The following is a 15,218-nucleotide window of genomic DNA, read 5'->3' as shown; positions in this document are numbered from 1 at the left end:
TTCGTTTTTTTTTTCTTTTTTCATTTCACAGCACTGTTGTTTTGCTTTCATGCTCACTGGAACTGAGGGGATGTTGGTTAGAATGAAAAATCAGGGCAATGGAAGAAAACAAATAAGTGGCTTTAATAATCAGAATTTCATGAAGAAGTAGATGTAAACTATTGACTTCATCCTTAACACTGAGAAAAATTAGGGATGCTTTATTTGAAGTAATCATAAAACTTGATGGACTTCAAACATATTTATTTCCTCGAGACTCCCTCATCTGAGCCTCAAACCAATTATATGGTTTCTGTAAAAGAGACCCATGGTGCTGCTTTGCAAGCAAAGGTATAAAACCCAGAAATTTAAGGCATGTAGATTTTTTGACATATGTTATGAAGAGAAATTTCATGCCAGTTAAGGCCTAGGCAAAGAATAGCTAACTAAATGGAATTTACTTAAGAGTCACACAAATTCACAGTGGTTTGGTGTCCTCACTTAACAAAAGGAGGAAAATAACACCCATTCCTCTTACCTGGCTGACTTATTCAAGTGCACAGAATAGTTCTAAAACAATTACATAACTATTACTATTAAAAGCCTTCACTTTCATAGGATTGTTTCAAAAGGTAAAATTAATACTGCTACTGGGGGAAATAGTTTCATTTTTGGAAAATTAAATTACTGTTAGAACTTCAAGCATGCATGTTATTTTAAATGTTGTAAATGTGACATGAAATCTGTTTTCATGGGTCTCAGAATGAGATGACACATGCAAATTTTAGCATATGCTTCCCTGCAAAACAGAGTCAGGAAAAATACAGGAATGTATTATATAAACTACTCAGAAAAATTACCAAAATAGAAATAAGCTGGACTTTGATGTTCACACTGACTCTCAAGTTTGAGCTCTTTACCTTAATCTGGTTTCTTGTTTCATTTGGTGCTTGATGGCTAGAAATCATTCTGATCATAACCTTATAGTAGAGATAGGTCAATTCATGTGTAGCATTATGAAGTTTATAGTATACATGAAATAAAGAAGAGGCGCCTGATAAGATAGTTGCATAAGGGAACTTATTTCAGGATATATTTGGTGCTTAACTAAACTCAAATTTTGAAATAGGCCAGTTCCCCCAGGTGCTAAATTTCTTCCTTCTCCATCCCAGGTGAGTATGGCTCAAAAGTGATAAAAAAGTAAATCAGAAACTATCTCAACCATAATCTAAACTAGAAATTAGAACTAGAGATTGCATCTCTGCCCAGAACCCAGAGATGTACTGATACTCCACAGAAGATGGACCCATACGAAAAGAAAACATTAGAGGCAGAACAGAAGCTGTAGATTCCAGGTAAGAGTGAATATGCGCTCAGCTGGTTGTTGCTTCACACTCCTTGCTCTTTCAAAGAAATAAAAACACTGAAGACCTTTAGTACTAACACATTCCTACTGCAACAGAATGTGAGATTTGGATAAAAAAAGAAAAGATTAAGAAAGGACATGGAAAATATTGGGGGAATGGAAGAACATGCTTTAGTCAAATAGAAGAAAATAGAAAGAGAGAGGGAGAGACAGAGAGAGAAATAGAAAAGGCAAACCCAGGCCAGACAACTCACTTGGCATTCCCTGCCCCTGGTTTCTTTCTTCGGAAAATGCTGAGTAAAGTGTTGGAGCGGCAGGGCAGCTTGCCATCGCCAACATGCATGCGGACCACGTCCGAGGTGGTGAAGGCACTGCGGACATTCCTCTCAGGTTTGGCAATAATGATGTACATCTTGGGGGTGAACATGCACCCCAGGGCCACCGTTACACTGAGGCTCACTGCAAAGCAGGTAGTAATGATCTTGTAGTTGCTCCCAAAGTAAATGGGCACGAAAGCCAGCCAGATGATGCAGGTGGTGTACATGGTGAAGGCAATGTATTTGGCCTCGTTGAAGTTGGCGGGCACATTGCGGGTCTTGAAGGCATAGTAGGTACAGCTCATGATGAGGAGCCCATTGTAGCCCAAAGGGGCCACCACCCCCAGGTTGCTGGTATTGCAGATAAGGTAGACTTCTTTGATGCTCGGGTAGGACAGGATGGGCATGGGGGGCTCCATGATGATCAGGGTGATCACCAAGGTTAGCTGCACGCTGATCAGAATTGAGGCAATGATCACCTGGGCCCAGGCGCTCATAAACCTGGGCTTCCGGGTACAGATCTTCTTCTTGCTGCCAGCCAAGATGCGTGCGATGCGGTTGGTTTTGGTCACTAAAGCGGAGTAGCACATGGCAGAAGAGAGGCCGACCAGGAGACGCTGCAGGTAGCAGGAGGTGGTAGTGGGCTTGGCAATCAGGGTGAAAGGACACACGTAACCAAGGAAGATGCCAGCTAGGATGATGTAGCAGAGCTCCCGGCTGGAGGATTTGACCACAGGCGTGTCTCGGTATAGCACGAAGATCAGGGTGACAAACATGGTGACAAGGATGCCCAAGCAGGAAAAGACGATGGCTATGATGGACTCTATGTTGCTCCACTCAAGGTAGCGGACAGGAATGGGTTCACATCCTGCGATGAGAAAGATAGCTTTAAAATGAATCCAAGATTTTGCTCATCAGTAACAACAGTGCTTACTGGTTGCAGGGGCATAGCTATATTCACAGCTTCCATGATGTATGGTGTTTACTTCCTTTTTAAAAATGTCTCCTATCACACAAATAAAGATATACCATTGTTTTCTCTGGACAGTCATGCTCCCAGATCTAATCTCATCTCAAGCCTAATGTGACATATTTTAGCCTATAAAAATAGTCTTTTCTTAAAGTGTTATAAGTGGATGCTGCTTTGCTGATGGAACTCAGTTCTACACTTTCAGAAAATGAAAGAGAAAAATGGAAACTAAACTGCGTTTCCATTGAAAGTTAGATGGTCACAGTGTAACAGAATAAGTTAATAAGAAATAAACTGACACGTTTTTTATTTTTATGTAGCCATTGTTCAGCGACAAATCCAGCTCATAGACACAAGTCCAGCTCATTAGAAAACCATTTTCTTTCTTTCTTTCTTGCCAGCCAGAAAGCTGTTTTAAACATAAATTTCATTTGAATTCCTTAGAAGACTCTGTTTTCTCTTATTTGCCACATAGTATATTACTCACTTTAAGTTACTTACTTTAGGTCTTAGTGTCTCACCCCTTCAGTTATGTACGATCTGTGTGTGGCATCTGAGGGCCTTGACTTACCAGTCTCTAGTAGACTAAGGAAGGATGAAATCTTCCTCACCCACCTCTTGAAAGGAGAGACAGCCCTGTTTCTAAATGCCTGGCTTATCTTTTCCTTCCAGAATAAAGTCTGTTTTGTATTTCACAGAGACAAAAACATTTGTCAAGTCTTGGCAAAAACCCTTTCACACGGTTTTGTGTTTGGTCTGGGCCGTTATTTCCCAAATTGTGAGAATAAAAACATGTATTTCCATAAATTTAGGAAAAGATGCATTGTTCTAAAGCCATGAGAGCAAGGAACCACCAGAACCCGTTTTAAATCTGTTCAGCCATTCAACGAGCGCTGCCGTCAGTGAACGCAGCTTTTGCATGTTAACCAGTCAGTGTCAGTCCTGGCTTCTGATAATCACTCGATCAGGAACAGCCTCATTTTAACACACAACTGCCGACCACTCGCAAGCACATGCTCCTGGCTGACCAGAGTGGCCTCCCTCTTTTGTGTGTCAGGCGTTTGTCTGATCAAAGTCTTAGCTCTTCCTGGAAGAACTCCTCCTTCCAAAATAAGTCACATTTTAACTCTAAATCTTTCTGTTTCCTTGATAACGTTTAGAAAGATGATTTGATAGAATAATAATGACCATTTTGGGGCACACAAGCAGTAAATTAAAATATTTAAGAACAGCTTGGGGAAGGAAATGGCAATTCACTTCAATATTCCTGCCTTGGAAATCCCATGGACAGAGGAGTCTGGTGGGCTACAGTCCATGGGGCCACAAAAGAGTCAGACACGACTTAGTGACTAAGCAACAACAGTAGATGAATTAGGAGATAAAATACTTAATAGTCAATACAGTAAGCCCCCTACATATGAACACGTTCTGTTCTGAGAGTATATTTGTAAGTTCAATTTGTTCATAAGTCTAATAAAGTTAGCCTAGGTACCCAACAATCGTAATCGGCTATATACCACTGCTCTTACACTTGCTTCTGGACATCCTGGACTTGAAATAGAGGTACTATACTACTGTACTCTACACAACCCTGTGTATACTACTGTACTCTACACAACCCTGTGTATACTACTGTACTCTACACAACACTGTTTATACTACTGTACTCTATACAACCCTGTGTATACTACTGTACTCTACACAACCCTGTGCAGTACAGCATGCAAAGCACAGCCACTCGCACACGATGCACTCTGACAGTGCATGCCAGATACCAGGACTAACTTACACGATTGGACGCGTGAATACGCGTTCGCATCGTTGAAGGTTCAAAACTTGAAGGTTGGTATGTAGGGGACTTACTGTATTCAGCTCTTCTAATTGGCATTCTCAGGCTACTAAATAAAATTCAAATTCCAATGGAGTCTTTGTCAAGGCCTTTGTGACATTCCAAAAGCTACTCTTTTTGCATTTCTCTCTTTTTAACACAACCTGGTTTTATAAATGAGGTATTCTATCTTTAGAGTTTTTATTAGCAAAGAATACTGCATTAAAAATTTTTAGAACATAAGTCAGATCCACTGAAGTCGAATGAAAACCCTGGTCTAGAGCCAAATTGAGAGATATAATTAATGATTTTCCTAAACTTCAGGGGTACAGGCAAAATATTTTGGGCAGAATTCAGAATTTTTATTAGACACTTATTGTCCTGAATTGCAGATATGTACCAATTAACTCAATTAATTGTTAGCCTTATGTGGCAAAATATTTTTAAAGGAGTGGATTAGAAAAGGGAAGATTTAAATAACTCAGTGGTGTAAAATTTTTAAATAGAAAATATATTACATAAGAAAATTTCAGAAGTTTTTCTTTCACTAAAAGATTCAAAACAAAGATGAAAGATAGATTTTAGGAAACCCTCAAACAATTATGGGATAGATTCAAAACTGATGTAACAAGGACTATATCCTCTGTGCAAATGGGCACAGATCTGAATTAGGAGAATCAAACATAAAATGAAATGTTAAAATTAAAAATTACCAAGTTACACAATATCTAATATTTGATCAGACATTTTCAGATAGACTTTAAAAGTAAATAAGCTAGAAATCAATATAATAATGGATCCTTAGTTAAAACAATTAAAAGGGCCTCTATTCTCTGTGATTTGGGAAGCTGTAGATAAGAAAAGGGCTTCCCAGGTGGCACTAGTCATAAAGAACTGGCTTGCCAGTGCAGGAGATGTAAGAGATGTGAGTTCAATCCCTGGGTTGGGAAGATCCCCTGGAGGAAGGCGTGGCAACCCACTCCAGTATTTTTGCCTGCAGAATACCATGAACAGAGGAGCCTGGCAAGCTACTGTCCATAGGGTTGCAAAGAATCAGGCATGACTGAAGTGACTTAGCATGTAGCATGCAGATAAAAAAGCATACAGATATCACAAATAAAGGTGTCATTTAAAAAATCATCACCCCAACCTACAGCCTGTTATACAGAGTGAAGTAAGTCAAAAAGAGAAAAACAAATATCATATATTAATGCATATATATGCTTCCCTGGTGGCTCAGTGGTAAAGAATCTACTTGCCAAGCAGGAGACCTGGGTTCAGTCCCTGGGTAGAGAAGATTTTCTGGAGAGGGCAATGCCAACCCACTTCAGTATTCTTCTCTGGGAAATTCCATAGACAGAGGAGTCTTGTGGGCTACAAGCCATGGGGTCTCAAAAAAGTTAGACATGACTTAGTGACTAAACAACAACAATGTATATATATAGGGAGTCTAGAAAAATGGTGCTGATGAACATATTTGCAGGGCAGAAATAGAGATGCAGACATAGAGAACAGATTTGTGGACACAGCAGGGGAAGGAGCGGAGGGGACGAATTGAGGGAGTAGCATTGAAACATATACATTACCACGTGTAAAACAGATAGTTAGTGGGAAGCTGCTTATATAACAAAGGGAGCCCAGCCCAGTGCTCTGTGATATCTAGAGGGGTGGGAGGGAGGCTCCAGAGGGAGAAGACACATGTATACATACGGATGATGAAGAAACCAACACAACATTGTAAAGCAATTAACCTCCAATTAAAAAAAAAAGAATCATCACCTCATATTAGTAAAGCTCAGGACAACTGCCTAAAATCTGTCCAGTGACTTAACTCTGGAAAAGACACTGGCACCCACGAAGTCCCTGTGTGTCCTCTGAACTCGCAGAGGAAATAATATTTCTTTGTTATTGATATAGATGCCTTTAATGTCTACCAATAATTTCACTATTAATAGAACATAAAATACCTTGGTTTAATAAAATAGTGAAAATATTATGCACCAACATATAACTGGGACTTTAAGACTATTTTCATAAGAATACATTATTCTTGGTGACACAAAACCCCACAATTCTAACATGTAGGGTTTACTGTCAGACAAGATGTGCTACAGTTGTAGCACATGGTCAAGTTATAGTTGATTTAATCATGAAAATACCTGTTCAATTCAGTTCAGTTGCTCAGTCGTGTCTGACTCTTTATGACCCCATGAATCACAGCACGCCAGGCCTCCCTATCCATCACCAACTCCCGGAGTTCACCCAAACTCATGTGCATTGAGTTGGTGATGCCATCCAGCCATCTCATCCTTTGCTATCTTCTTCTCCTCCTGCCCCCAATCCCGCCCAGCATCAGGGTCTTTTCCAATGAGTCAAATCTTCACATGAGGTGGCCAAAGTATTGGAGTTTCAGCCTCAGTATCAGTCCTTCGAATGAACACCCACCACTGGTCTCCTTTAGGATGGACTGGTTGGATCTCCTAACAGTCCAGGGGACTTGCAAGAGTCTTCTCTAATACCACAGTTCAAAAGCATCAATTCTTAGGCACTCAGCTTTCTTCACAGTCTAACTCTCACATCCATACATGACCACTGGAAAAACCATAGCCTTGACTAGAAGGACCTTGGTTGGCAAAGTAATATCTCTGCTTTTTAATATGCCATTTAGGTTGGTCATAACTTTCCTTCCAAGGAGTAAACATCTTTTCATTTTATGGCTGCAATCACCATGTGCAGTGATTTTGGAGCCCCCAAAAATAAAGTCTGACACTGTTTCCCCATCTATTTCCCATGAAGTGATGGGACCAGATGCCATAATCTTTGGTTTCTAAATGTTGAGCTTTAAGCCAACTTTTTTACTCTCCCCTTTCCCTTTCACTCTCCTTTTCCCTTTCACTCAAGAGGCTTTTGAGTTCCTCTTCACTTTCTGCCATAAGGGTGGTGTCATCTGCATATCTGAGGTTATTGATATTTCTCCCAGAAATCTTGATTCCAGCTTGTGCTTCTTCCAGCCCAGCGTTTCTCATGATGTACTCTGCATATAAGTCAAATAAGCAGGGTGACAATATACAGCCTTGATGTACTCCTTTTCCTTTTTGGGACCAGTCTGTTGTTCCATGTCTAGTTCTAACTATTGCTTCCTGACCTGTATATAGGTTTCTCAAGAGGAAGGTTAGGTGGTCTGGTATTCCCATGTCTTTCAGAATTTTCCACAGCTTATTGTGATCCACACAGTCAAAGGCTTTGGCATAGTCAATAAAGCAGAAATAGATGGTTTTCTGGAACTCTTTTGCTTTTTCCATGATCCAGCAGATGTTGGCAATTTGATCTCTGGTTCCTCTGACTTTCCTAAAATCAGCTTGAACAAATACCTGTACTATGTATAATTAAATACATTATCCAAGTAATGCCTTGTGTCCTAGAATTCCTATGGAGAAAATACTCCACAAAAATAGGAAGATGAATTGAAACAGAGCACATAAGCATGCAGATTATCATAGGTAGCTAGATCACCACAAATCTTTAATTTTTCTATAAATATGAAAATGCTACACCATGATCTAGATGTATTAACAGTATGAAAGAAAGAAAAGTGAAAGTTAAAAAGTGAAATGTTAGTCTCTCAGTCAAGTCTGACTCCTTGCAGACCCTATGGACTGTAACAACCAGGCTCCTCTGTCTACGGAATTCTCCAGGCAAGCGTACTAGAGTGGGTTGCCATTCCCTTCTCCAAGGATTTGTCCCAACCCAGGAATCAAACCCAGACTTCCTACACTGCAGGCAGATTCTTTACCTTCTGAGCCACTGAGTAAATGAAATTAACAGTATGGCAATATCAAATAATTATTGTTCATTGTGGTAGGTAGCTTCTAAGATGTTTCAGATTGATCCCTGCATCCTGGGATTCATGTCTATGTATAATGCCCTCTCCTTGAGTGTGAACTAGGCTTATGACTTGCTTCTCTTCCATAGAATATAGCAAAGTTGATAGGATATCTCTCCCATGATTAAGCTATATAAGATAACAATCTTCATCTTGTAGCAGACTCTCTTGCTGGCTCTGATGAAACAACTCCTATTTTGCTAATGTCCACATGGCAAGGAACTGAGAGCAGTCCTCATCCCCAATCCCTGGCAAAACAAACAAACAAAACTGAAGCCCTAAATTCAAGTCTTTGATGATTGTATTCTGCCAATAACTAGCTTAAGGGAATTTGGAAGTGCACCCTTCCACAATCAAGCCTCCAGACTAGACCCCATCCATAGCTGATACTTCAGTTTTTAGATTTATGAGAGATGAAGCAGAGAACTCAGCTAAACTTTGCCCATATTTCTGACCCACAGAAACTGTGAGATAATAAATGGGTATCATTGTAAGCCATGAAATTAAAAGATGCTTACTCCTTGGAAGGAAAGTTATGTCCAACCCAGATAGCGTATTCAAAAGCAGAGACATTACTTCGCCAACAAAGATCCAGCAGTCAAGGCTATGGTTTTTTCCTGTGGTCATGTATGGATGTGAGAGTTGGACTGTGAAGAAGGCTGAGCGCTGAAGAATTGATGCTTTGAACTGTGGTGTTGGAGAAGACTCTTGAGAGTCCCTTGGACTGCAAGGAGATCCAACCAGTCCATTCTGAAGGAGGTCAGCCCTGGGTGTTCATTGGAAGGAATGATGCTAAAGCTGAAACGCCAGTACTTTGGCCACCTCATGCGAAGAGTTGACTCATTGGAAAAGACTCTGACACTGGGAGGGATTGGGGCAGGAGGAGAAGGGGATGACAGAGGATGAGATGGCTGGATGGCATCACTGACTCGTTGGACGTGAGTCTGAGTGAACTCTGGGAGTTGGTGATGGACAGGGAGGCCTGGCGTGCTGCGATTCATGGGGTCGCAAAGAGTCAGACATGACTGAGCGACTGAACTGAACTGAACTGATCATTGTAAGCTACTAAGTTTGGAGGTAATTTCATTGGAAAAGACCCTGATGCTGGGAGGGATTGGGGGCAGGAGGAGAAGGGGATGACAGAGGATGAGATGGCTGGATGGCATCATTGACTTGATGCACATGAGTTTGGGTGAACTCAGGGAATTGGTGATGGACAGGGAGGCCTGGCGTGCTGTGATTCATGGGGTCGCAAAGAGTCAGACATGACTGAGCAACTGAACTGAACTGAACTGAATTTGTTACCCAGCAATACATCATGAATTTACCTTTTAAAGCCAACCTCTTAATTTCATAGCCAATGGTTAGGCAAAGAGACTAACCATTAGTTTAGTTTCAGGCATTAGGATAGTTTCAGGCATAAACTAAGTTAGTCAAAATATCTTAGGTTTTGTACAAGGTCTTTAAGTCCTTGTACCATGTGTAATAAATCCCTATTATTAACTGAAATTGTCCAACAGTTTCTGCTAATTAGCTAGTTATGAACTGTTGCTAATTCTTCCCATATTACTATTCACTGATGTAGTAAGTGAGCATAATTAAGCTCTATAACCAAAGGGGGAGAATCTCAAGATTGTGTTTATGTTATTCAAGGAGTGTCCTTGTCGAATAGAATTTTGAATACCCAGTACTAAATATTAACATTGTTTCACCATAAGTCTAAAACTAAAAAGAAAACCACTAAGTTTAATACATAAGTAGTCCAGCCAGTATTATAAAATGAAATACTCTACCACAAGATAAATATTTTTAATAATTGAATTTTGGCTTCTCTGTATCCTATCAAATTTTAAAAGAAAAGAGGCATATATTAAGCTAATAACTGGTGTGATTTCAGAATAATCCATTTATTTAATACTATAAAGACATGTTTTAAAAAGTCTTTAAATAATATAAAAACACATTTTCAAAAGTTTTCAGTTTTTTTTGAATAAATAATAGTATCTTGATGTGTTGATGTTATATAAAATAATTGCTGCCATAGCAGTTCAGAACTGTAGCATTAAAAAAGGTACTATAAAGGCTAATACTAGTACTGTAAAATATAATATAAATATTTTAGAGATGATTATACTATACAGACTATTCTAAGAGTCCTTGCACAAGTCTCATATAAAGCAATAATGAATAGTATATTAATGACAACAAACAGGACAAACAAGTGCATTACCTCACACATGTGGACAGGATGGATATTTTGTGTACTAGAGAAGTTCAAGAATTCAGTTATAGGAACACAAAATCTAGCCAGCAAAGAAATTCTCAAAAGAAATGCCAGATCTACAAGGATATTATCTGGCAAAGCCAGAATGGCTGTCTGGCAGCACCACATGAAGTATCCAATAGACACTAGATAAAATTCTGATGGAAAAAAAAATTAAAGAATTCATTTCAGTAGAAACAAATTGGCCACAAAATTAAACACTAATGGGAAAACATTTCCAGGATAGCAGATGCAGCCAGTTCATGCTTCATTTGTAATTAAATTAATCTGGGAAAATTGTAAAGGTGGGGACACTGACTGACACAATTGTAAAAGAATCCTGTGAGTAACTCCAAATGCATTGCCTGCAGTTATCTTCTTCTGTGGTTTATAAATATGTATTCGTTTAAACAGTGTGAATATTTTCTGAAGCATTCCCATGTTGACAAACCACAACACTTATAATGACTAAAATATGATCAGACTTGTAGTCTTAGCAAGCATGTTCCAATTTACCAATCTAGGGATATGAAAATGTTTCATTGGAACACTTATTCATGAATTTAAGTTATATGAAACTGTCCTCATTCTCAAACTTTTGGACAAATAAAAGGGAACCCTAATACTGCTGGAAGTTGCATTCTTAAGTGATTTTAACCTGAGGATTTTCAGAGCACCTCCAGAAGCCAAAGGCTCATGGAAGCTAATGAGCTAATGTAACAACCTTGAAGCAACATGATCATTACACATGGTCTTCTGTGCAGGATTATCTTCATATTCCTACATGTAGCATACTCTTTTTTTCTCTTGCTTATTCATACTTTTCTTCTTGACTGATTAAAATCTATACAATTTTTGTCCTTAATGTTCTCCTTACTGGTAATAAGTACTTGTCTAAATCTAGGTTTTATTAGAGACGATCATACTCTAACTCAATAATCCAAGTACTATTGTTAACTACAGTATTAGGATAATCTTTGCATATGTAAATATTTCACAAGTTCAAATACTTGGAAAGATTCAGAAGACTCACAGAACATGCTCATGTAATGTCTTCAAAGGCAAAAGGAAAAGTACGGTGAGAAAAGGACAGTGCAGGTTAGCAGCCAGGGACTGAGGTATCCAGGTACCCCTGGAGGTTGGGTAACTCTCCTCCTTAAACCTCAAAACAGGACAAATAAGTACATTACCTCACATATGTGGACGTGATGGCTATTTTGTGTAATTCTCTCAAGATATCAAAACTAGTACTTCTCAAATTTAAGATGGGCTCATTTCAACAAGGGCATGATTTATCAGTGGATTGAGCTACCAAAATCTGCACAATGAACATTGATTTTGAGACAGCACAAGATAGAAACTCATAGCTCTTTCATAGCCCTCAAGTTGTACAGCCAAGTCGACCTGTCTAATAAAATATGCATCAGTAAATGAAGTAACTTTGGTTGTCGCTAGTGGAGTTTCAAACTTTAAACCACATATCATAAATCCTAGCCCCTTTAATGTAACCAGTTTAAAGTTTAAAACTCCCCTGGCCTGGAGAAGGAGATGGCAACCCACTCCTGTATTCTTGCCTGGAGAATTCCATGAACAGAGAAGCCTGGCAAGCTACAGTCCATGGGGTTGCAAAGAGTTGGATACAACTGAGAAACTAACACATACACATTAATGTAACCAGAAACTAAAGACTGACACTCAGCCATCTCCATAGGTAATCAGTCTTCCAAGTCTAGCTGTAAGTGAAGCCAACCTTACCCAGTGTACTATACACAAATGAAGAAAACCGTCCTTCTGGTAGAAGTCTAAGTATTCTTGTGTTGCAACAGTAGCAGTTTGTCATAATACCCCAAAGCAGTATACCTACCGCACCATTCAGTCAGTTCAGTTTAGTCACTCAGTCATGTCTGACTCTTTACGACCCCATGAACCACAGCACGCCAGACCTCCCTGTCCATCACCAACTCCCGGAGTCCACCCAAACCCATGTCCGTTGAGTTGGTGATGCTATCCAACTTTCTCATCCTCTGTCGTCCCTTTCTCCTCCTGCCCTCAATCTTTCCCAGCACCAGGGTCTTTTCAAATGAGTCAGCTCTTTGCATCAGGTGGCCAAAGTATTGGAGTTTCAGCTTCAACATTAGTCCTTCCAATGAACACCCAGAACTGATCTCCTTTAGGGTGGACTGGTTGGATCTCCTTGCAGTCCAAGGGACTCTCAAGAGTCTTCTCCAACACTACAGTTCAAAAGCATCAATTCTTAGGTGCTCAGCACCATTAAGATTGCTTTATCCCTTTTAAAGATCCTAGATTCTTTTTTCCTATGTGAAAAGCAAGATTTTCAATGCCAATACAGGACCACCCAAAACAGAATCACATAGGGATTGGGATTGACAAGTTACATTTTGTATAAGCTTCTTAAAAGTTGTTTTTTCTTCTTTCCTTTCCTTTCTTTTTTTTTTTTTTTCTATTTTTTAAGACATCCTAAATTTGAGAAGGGCTAGCTTCGATACTTTGTGGGAATTAGACAAAATATGCATTGTCCATATAGGTTATGTGATGTAATGTACTTTCTTTATCCTGTTTTTTTTTAAAGAGAAGGGTTTCCCAACCTCCATTGTTTAGTAATTCCAAGACTAGAAGGGGTGATGGTTAAATTCAATCAGTGGTTTAGAGTGAGTGCCCTGAGCCTACCTGACACCCACAAGGAGAAGACTTTAACAGTGAGTTGTGCATACTATAATTAAACACTGAGAACTTAAGGACCTGGCAGTGTTCATGGTCAGAGTTACCCCAGACAAGTCAGTTTCCTTCCAGCAGACTACAAGTTACTGAGCAAAATCCAAGAGAAGTGGTAATAACTGTAATCTGAGGACAAGGGTTAACTTCTAATTTTCGAACTAAATATTGGCTCACTTATAACATCCAAATGCATTAAAGGAGGTTAAAATTTAATATCTGAATTCTTTCCAATTAATATGAAACAAGAAACAAAGATAGGCCACAGTTATTTCACCTAAAGTGTGTTGGGACATTTAATAACATTCACAATACTGCTTCACAATTGCATAAGGCTTCATTGAAATGCTTTCTCTAATATTATTACGTTAATACAAATTACCTAAAAGGGGAAATTCTATTTATTATTCAATCTTTAAGCTCAAATGTCCCTTCCTCTTTCTCTTGCCAGGGAAAATAAGATTGCTTTTTTCTCTCTACTCATATGAAATTTTGTACATAGTCTTGTTCCAGGACTTATAATTGTCTGCTTACATGTCTAGTTTTATATGAAGTTTGTCTTCTAGGATATAAACCTTGTCTTACTCACCCATATGTCCCAATATCTCAAAAAAATACCTGGCACAAAGAAGGTGGTTGTGTATAATACAAAAGTAAATAAATAAGTAGATAACCTGAGAGGTGGCTGCAACTGTTAAGTACGGAAAAATAGTTAAAAGTTAATTTTTTATAACAGTACTTCATATTTTTATTGTAAGATTTAGGGTAGTCTGACTTTATGAGGAATTATTTTACACTATTTGACTTTTTATAAGGAATAGAGCATCGGGTTTCTTATAATCGGTCCATAAATTGTTAAACTATTATCAAATTGTATATCATGGCAGAAGAAATCTCTGTTTATGTACCATAAGAAGTAAAGTGTGAAATTTATATGCTGAATTAAAATGTACATTTTCCCAGGAAGAAAACATGAGAAGCTTATTAACATCTTCAGAAGACACTTTCTCTAAGAAATAAACTTTTTTTTTTCTTCATAGCCAAAAAGCAACATATCCTAATGAGAATAAAAACTCACTTGTTAACATACTTTTATTCATTAATTTTAGTCTTTGGAGCATATATGCAAAGTATCTCATAAAATGATTTTAAGCATATTTTTAATAAACTTCACCTTCAGTAAAAAGCACTATTTTCTCATTTTAACTAAAGTTCAGTCCAAAAAATCCACCCATGAAAATAAAACACTTACATAAAGACAATGTATATACTCCTCTTGGTATTTTACTGATTTTTGTTTTTCTCTGCCTGTGAGTCTTCTCTTTTCACAACTACTGCTATCATGGCAACAGTCAAAAACACATTGCCATGAACTGCACTCTTGCTCTGAGCCTGACATGGCACCCAGTAAGTGACAAATTAGACCTCATTTTCCATTAACGTGAAAGAGTGGAAGGGATGCAGAAACAATAGGTGCCATTAAAACTAAATATAAATGAGGATGAGAGATGCATATTCTGAAAGATCTTAAACATAAGACTTGTGACATAATTTGGATATATAATCCAAATTTAGCCACTTGCCTGCTGTTACCAGATAAAGACAGAATGGGCTGTTGCTTGGCTCAACTTTTTTGAATGTTAGTGATTTTTACATGTATGATGGGTGATAGTAGATTTACTTCTCTAGAAAGATATTTGCATTAAAATTATAAGTTGCATTTATAATTAAGGAGCATTTTTTTTAATTGTTGCTAATCTAGGATGGTCATCGCTTGGCAGTGGACAGACAATATATCCACAATGGAAGATCTCTAGGGGATAAAACAAATGACTTTGAGTTCCTTTATTATATTAGATCTTTAAAAAGTTTTTTTTTC

General features: G+C 38.4%; 1 protein-coding gene across 1 annotated transcript in view; it reads right to left on the bottom strand.

Moving 5' to 3' along the window:
* GRM1 (glutamate metabotropic receptor 1) overlaps positions 1-15,218 on the bottom strand; it is a 468,587-nt gene that overhangs the window by 33,186 nt on the left and 420,183 nt on the right. Inside the window, exon 14 of the mRNA XM_086316176.1 lies at positions 1,600-2,530. Coding sequence (XP_086172302.1) covers positions 1,600-2,530 — 931 coding nt within the window. The remainder of the gene's footprint in view (positions 1-1,599; positions 2,531-15,218) is intronic.

Source organism: Bos grunniens, chromosome 9, assembly GCF_055505025.1.
Source record: "Bos grunniens cultivar Pamir isolate PY7600 chromosome 9, Bosgru_T2T1.0, whole genome shotgun sequence".
NCBI classification, from domain to species: Eukaryota; Metazoa; Chordata; class Mammalia; order Artiodactyla; family Bovidae; genus Bos; species Bos grunniens.
The sequence above is the reverse complement of the archived record's forward strand: the minus strand, read 5'-3'. Positions and strand labels throughout refer to the sequence as shown.